The sequence below is a fragment of the Oncorhynchus mykiss genome, chromosome 22 (assembly GCF_057628025.1).
Source record: "Oncorhynchus mykiss isolate SJ-2025 chromosome 22, ASM5762802v1, whole genome shotgun sequence".
NCBI lineage: Eukaryota > Metazoa > Chordata > Actinopteri > Salmoniformes > Salmonidae > Oncorhynchus > Oncorhynchus mykiss.
Window position 1 is genome coordinate 51,175,921 of NC_143043.1, and position 7,506 is coordinate 51,183,426.

The 7,506-nt window shown below is 42.1% G+C and overlaps 1 protein-coding gene across 1 annotated transcript; it reads right to left on the bottom strand.

Annotated features, from left to right (window-relative positions):
* Positions 1 to 1,066: 1,066 nt before the first annotated feature.
* Positions 1,067 to 2,035, bottom strand: LOC149972903 (trace amine-associated receptor 13c-like). Its single transcript, XM_090215087.1, has one exon. It carries the CDS (start codon positions 2,027 to 2,029, stop codon positions 1,067 to 1,069), a length of 963 nt encoding a protein of 320 aa, XP_090071213.1. The 5' UTR covers positions 2,030 to 2,035.
* Positions 2,036 to 7,506: the final 5,471 nt, after the last annotated feature.

Sequence of the window (7,506 nt, forward strand, 5' to 3'; positions counted from 1 at the left end):
AAAGTGTGTATAGTCCTCACTTTAAATTAGGGACTGCAATACAACTTTACTAATGATTAGTACATGGTTTATACGTTCATTTATTAAACATCGGATGAGAGATCATATAAATCATTATTACATACAATAAAAGTTGTTTATCAATGTGTGAATAACTAGCTTATTAAAACTAATGTGGGAGTAATGAGACAATAATGATGTGTAGTCAAAATAAACATTATACATTCTTTATTACAACGTAAAGTGTTACCAATGTCTATATTCATTATGACTCCACAGCATCTGAGAGAGCTGCTCTGGCTTGACCCCTGACCTGGCAGCAGTGATGTAGTGAGAGTAGTGGTACTGTTCATAACCAGTATGTTGAAGTTGAAGTGTCTACGGTGGTTTCCAGCACTGTTGTGCTTAATCATTAATGCATATACTAGTATTTTACACATTTGAGAATAGAATACCTGAGTAACATTTAACAAGTTTGGGAGTAATGATTAATAAATGGTGAGCATTCTGTAAATTCCTTACACATGTTTTATTACTGAATGTTATTATAAAGTGTTAACCGTAATTGCATATTCTTAAATTTGACCATCAAGTACTTCCACAATACGCCTTTGAGATAGACTTGGATGTTATCTGACATCATGCATATTGTACAATTACATTTTACTACACGTGTTGAAGGCGTTGTGTCCCAATTGAGCCACTAGAGGGAGATGTTAAACAACATATAGAATGACTCATGACGTCCTCAGAATGTTCTATTAGAATACTGACATACTATTTATCATTAACATGGAACAACCACAGCCTTAGGTATTTGGAGTACACAATCCACAATGACTACAATGTCTTTTATAAAACAAGCTTATAACTTCTCCAAGTCATTCCATTCCATTCCAGACAATCCATTCCAATCCAGACAAATCATTCAACACTACATGCATCTATGATGACAACACTGAGATAAGTCAAGTCAGTGTATTGTTACATGAAATAATAACAACAATTGTAGAACAAAACCATATCAAACCGATGTCTGCCGAACTAGGGAATCATATTATAGGAACTATGAATGTCTTATCTTTAAAGTTAAAATAAGTTTAGCTGTCACTTTAAACCATGGATAAAGGAAAGCATAAATTATTGGATTAATTAAGGAATTAACAAATGTCAGAAAACTGATAAAATATGCTAATAAATAATCACTTAAAATAGAAAAAAAAAAGAAAATAAATAGAGATGGAATCCAACAAATTAGATAGTTGAAAACAACAATAGCTAGAGTTTTTGCTGCTTTTGTCTCAGACTTATTTGCCTGCACAGTTTTAACACCAGACACACTGGCAGCCTCTTTAGAAAATACCTTTCTGGCCTGTGATCTGGCCACCACAAAGATTTTCACATAAAGTGTTACAATAACAGAGCACGGGACAACCATTGTAATAACAAGATCAGTGAAATTAAACCAGATTGACCCTTCAAAAGTAGTACATTCTTTCAAACACCAACTTGGTACCTGTACATTTACAAAATAATTAATATTAGCAGCACGGTATATGATACAACAACACCAGGTGATGGATATACAAAATATGATTCTTGTTATTGTTATTTTAGAGTGGTACAATAAGGGATCACACACAGCAACATAGCGGTCAATAGATATCAAGACTAAATTGCCAAGAGATAAAGAATTACATAAACAAGCAATGTAGATATGAAACACACAGAAATATTCCCCAAAACCCCAGCATGGTTCCATTATTGCTACAGTCATTACTGGTATCACAATCAGTCCCACCAGGAGATCTGATGCAGCCAGAGAGAGGATGAGCAGGTTGGTTGTAGTGTGGAGCTGCTTGAAAAGAGAGATGGAGATGATCACCAGCAGGTTCAACAATACTGTAACTGCTGAAATCAATGAGAAGATGATGTACAGTGTTATGTAGATAGATGTCGACAGCAAAGCCTTTCTGCAAGAAGAGTTTCTGTCCTGAAAACAGTATTGAACATCTTCATGTTTCTCCATTTGTAATAAAAGGTGAAAATGCTGAGGTCTTGCTTCTGCTTGGTCCTGTGTGTGACCCTGTCAGGTCCGTCTTCTGACAAACTCTGAGCTCTGCCTCTCTATTTATCCCTGAGTTACTGACAGACACTCCCCTCCTAGGAGCCTCTCTACTCAAACACACACACACACACACACACACACACACACACACACACACACACACACACACACGCTCACGCGCACACACACACACACACCCACACACACATACACACACACACACCCACCACCAACGAAACATACACAAGTGAACACACAAATTAACAAATTGTTGGATAAACAAATAATTTGTAAAAGCATGATGTAATGTATGACAGAATTGGATGTTGCTGTGCCCACCTAGCCTGAACTTCAGCCTTACTGATCGTTAGAGATGAGAGAAAAGGTACTTTTACTCAACTGAGCATTTGAATGGGGAAAATATAGCATGGGTGATGATTAAGTCACTAAAAGACTAAATATGATAACTGTTTAGACTAACTGGTTTGTATTCCACAACCTCAGTAGAGAAGATGGCACACCACATGTCAGCTGGTTAGTGTTTAGGAAAGTTGACAGTAGGGAAGTTGATGAGATGCTAATGCTAGTAGCAAATGCAATCAAAATAGTGGCCTTCCATAAGAACATTACATAGACTATAAAAATGTCTGAAATGAATCTGAAATGAATTATTAATAAATCCCGTGTCTGAGCCGATGTTTCCTGTTTGTGTCACACCCTGATCTGATTTACCTGTCTTTGTGAATGTGTCCACCCCCCTCCAGGTGTCGCCCTTCTTCCTCATTATCCCCTGTGTAGTTATACCTGTGTTTTCTGTCTGTCGGTGCATGTTCGTCTTGTTTGTTCAAGCCAAACAGCGGTTTGTCTCAGCTCCTGCTTTTCCCGCATGTCCTGTCTTTGAGCCTGCTTTCCTGAGCCTGCCTGCCATCCTGTACCTTTCCCCCACTTCTATGAACTATTGACCCCTGCCTGCCTTAACCTGTCTGTTTGCCTGCCCCTTTGGGATATTTAAACTATTGGTTATCCAACATGGTCTGAATCTGGGTCTTACCTTCATATCTGATAGTAGGAATTTGCCCTGACTGACCCAGCAGACCTGGACCAGCTGCGCAACGACACCTCCTCCCAAGGAGCCTCCGTTGGTAGTTATGAGGAATTGCTTTGTGGGCTGATTGAGGGGGTTCAAACGTTGGCTGAGCGCCATGACTGAGCGTTGGACAGGAACAATTCCACTGGTTGTCTGGGGGGCAGCCTGCTATGGTGGCAAACTCACTGTCCTCCAGTAACTCGGCGGTTAGCAGCGCCGCCCCACCGGCCATTCCAACTTCCTTGGATCCCCAGTTATCTCCCCCGAAACTCTTTAATGGAGAGCCGAGCACCTGTCGGCGTTTTTTTGGCAAAGGTTGTCCTCATTTTCGAGCTTCAGCCCTCCTCATTCCCCTCGGATCGCTCCAAAATAGCCTACCTCATCATGTTGATGTCTGGAAGTGCTCTCACCTGGGCTACCGCCGTATCGGAACAGCAGCCTGGGGGGGGTTCGTGGGAGAGGTGAGGAAGGTGTTCAATGCCCCGTTCTCCAAGAGAGAAGCTGCCCGGAGGCTAATCCAGCTCCGGCAGGATGCCTGCACTGTGACCGACTATGCGCTGGATTTCCGCACTTTGGCAACGGAGAGTTCGTGGAGCCCAGAAACATTATTTGACATGTTCCTGCACGGCGTCTCGGAGGAGGTTGTGGATGAGCTCGCGGCTCGAGAGTTACCCATGGATCTTGATTCCCTCATTACTGACACTGTGCCCAGCCTGAAAATATTACTGACACCGTGCTGACCATATTACTGACACCGTGCTGAACATATTACTGACACCGTGCCCAGCCTGAACATATTACTGACATATTACAGCTTGGCAAACCAGCACAAGGAGCTGTCTGTCATTTTGTATTATAGTGCCCGGTACAGGACCAGGCTCTCCAGGGAGCGAGTACTCTGGTGGGCCATATGGAGAACTTTTATGCTTCCCTTACTTGCACCCCTTTCCATGTCATTCTGCTGTGGGGGAACCAGTCCAAATCTCTCCGGGTTCTCTCTCATTGACTCGGGGGCCGATGAGAGCTTTCTGGACGCCACACTGGCTTCCGAGTTGAACATCCCCACTCAGCCCCTCTCCATTCCCATGGATTTTAGAGTGCTGGACGTGCGCTCTATAGGTCGGGTCACCAATAACACCACTCCCATCAACCTACATGTGTCATGGAATCACAGCGAGACCATTCAGTTCCTGCTCATCAAGTCCCCCCATATTCCCATGGTGTTGGGATTCTTCTGTCTCCAGCGACACATTCCACTCATCAACTGTTCTATGGGTGCTGTCATGGGCTGGAGTCTGTTCATACATGCCAATTGTCTGAAGTCGGCACAACCTCCATTCCCGCGGAGTACCAGGATCTTCCGGGAGGTGTTCAGCAAGGCCACTTCACTTCCACAGCACTATGACTGCGTTATTGACTGTCTCCCTGGCACCTCGCCGCCCCGGGGACGTCTGTACTCGCTGTCGGAACCAGAGACCAAGACAATTGAGGACCTCCTCCTCTCCCACTGGCACAGAGTTCTTCTTTGTGTAGAAGAAGGACAAGAACCTGCAGCAGTGCATCGACTACCGGGGACTCAGTGATATCCCTGTGAAGAACCGTTATCCGCTAACACTCATTTCCTCAGCCTTTGAGCTGCTCCAGGTGGTCACTGTCTTCTCCAAGCTGGATCTACGAAATGCCTACCAAATCACATTTATTGGTCACATACACATGCTTAGCAGATGTTTATGAAAGTGTAGTGAAATGCTTGTGCTTCTAGTTCTGACTATGCAGTAATATATAATAAGTAATCTAACAAATTCACAACAACTACCTGATACACACAATTTTTAAGGGATGAATAAGAGTATGTACATATACATTTATGGATGAGCGATGGCCGTGCGGCATAGGCAAGATGCAGTAGATGGTATAGAATACTGTCTATCCTACACAACTCATCTCATATGTTAACATATGTTAACATTTTTGAAGTGGCGTTATTTAAAGTGACAAGTGATACCTTTGTTAGTGGTGGCTGTTTAACAGTCTGATGGCCTTGAGATAGAAGCTGTTTTTCAGTCTCTCTGTCCCAGCTTTGATGCACCTGTACTGACCTCGCCTTCTGGATGATAGTGGGGGGAACAGGCAGTGGCTCGGATGGTTGTTGACCTTGATGATCTTTTTGGACTTCAAATCCAAATCAAATCAAATCAAATCCAAATCAAATTTTATTTGTCACATACACATGGTTAGCAGATGTTAATGCGAGTGTAGTGAAATGCTTGTGCTTCTAGTTCCGACAATGCAGTAATAACCAACAAGTAATCTAACTAACAATTCCAAAACTACTGTCTTATACACAGTGTAAGGGGATAAAGAATATGTACATAAAGATATATGAATGAGTGATGGTACAGAGCAGCATAGGCAAGATACAGTAGATGGTATCGAGTACAGTATATACATATGAGATGAGTATGTAAACAAAGTGGCATAGTTAAAGTGGCTAGTGATACATGTATTACATAAGGATGCTGTAGATGATATAGAGTACAGTATATACGTATACATATGAGATGAATAATGTAGGGTATGTAAACATTATATTAGTTAGCATTGTTTAAAGTGGCTAGTGATATATTTTACATCATTTCCCATCAATTCCCATTATTAAAGTGGCTGGAGTTGAGTCAGTGTGTTGGCAGCAGCCACTCAATGTTAGTGGTGGCTGTTTAACAGTCTGATGGCTTTGAGATAGCAGCTGTTTTTCAGTCTCTCGGTCCCAGCTTTGATGCACCTGTACCTTGCCTTCTGGATGACAGTGGGGGGAACAGGCAGTGGCTCAGGTGGTTGATGTCCTTGATGACCGTTTTGGCCTTCCTGTGACATCGGGTGGTGTAGGTGTCCTGGAATGCAGGTATTTTTCCCCCGGTGATGCGTTGTGCAGACCTCACTACCCTCTGGAGAGCCTTACGGTTGTGGGCGGAGCTGTTGCGATACCAGGCTGTGATACAGCCCGACAGGAAGCTCTCGATTGTGCATCTGTAAAAGTTTGAGTACCTTCGATGTGACAACTTCTGTTTGTAAAGTCTGAACCATTTGGGCTACAAGCTAATGTGAAAAGGGAAGATTCTCATGAACACCATGGCTTCTCGGTTTTGCTCTACAACCGCCACAAGAGTCACTGGACTCATCTGAAGGTAACAGTTTTAAAAAATGATTGAAAGTATAGAGGTTTGGTGCCTACTCCAAAAAAGTGTAAAAAGAAAACGTTATATAAATTAATATATATATATATAGAAATATATATTTCCTGTGCTTTCTAATATTGGTCAGACACTTCAAAACCTTATTCCTTATGATTTATTATTTGACTGTCTTTTTTGCCATTCATGAATGTGTTATTCAATGTGATTCTATGGGCTGTAGCAGTAAAGGCCAAATCAAATTGTAGTGGCTTCCTTTCGTCTTTACCATAGCCACTGCCCAAGCCTGAAGCGGGGTTGTTTGGTACACATACAGTCCACACTTAAGGTTTGCAAACGGCCAAACATTCAATGACACCCAGGGATATGGTGCAACAAAAATGTTTATTCTTCTTATATCTAACAAATACATGATTCTCCAATCAACCTAAAGCATAGAATAGTTGATATGGAAAATACATATTATGACCTGTCTGTATGTCTGTATGGTCAAAAAACAATACCGCTCCCGCATCTAGCAAGGACTCCCTCCCCCGAAGGCCCAACTTCCTGCCTTTATCCTAACACACTTACCACAATACAATGAATAGGCAAGAGGGGGGGGGGGGGGGGGGGGGCAAACACTGAGTTACACTAACAACAAATGAATATATCTCAATCAGGTAAATATACATCATAAAGGTACGTACCTAATATTTCATCATGTACATTAATATTTTATATATTTACACAAATATACATGGAGCTCCGTTTGTTCAGTCTTTTATACAGATCTGTCCAAATCAGCTCTAAAACAAATAGTTTTTGGAAGATAATTGGACTTGTGTCTCTTAAAACAACCCCCCCAACCTCCAAAGGCTTAGACTTTTAATAATTAATGCCCACCATTCTGCTAATTGACTAAAATGTTTAGCAGAGGTGAGGTAGCGCTTGTGATGAGGTAGCCCTGCCATAATCAGTGTCACCCTCATTCCAATAGTAACATCCTTCTTGGACAATTGGTTAAGATGTTGATTTTCCACACAGGATACCGGGGTTCAGATCCCACCTGTGACAGAGTCATGATTCAGAGGTGGGATTCTTGACCTGTGCAGGGAAGACTAGTTTAGGGGTGAGGGTTGTATTGAGGCTGAGGCCCTAATGGAAGTTGTACTCACAAA

Bases quoted from the DNA above. Each gene is read 5' to 3' on its own strand.
- LOC149972903 (XM_090215087.1), bottom strand. From the start codon at position 2,029: ATGGAGAAACATGAAGATGTTCAATACTGTTTTCAGGACAGAAACTCT.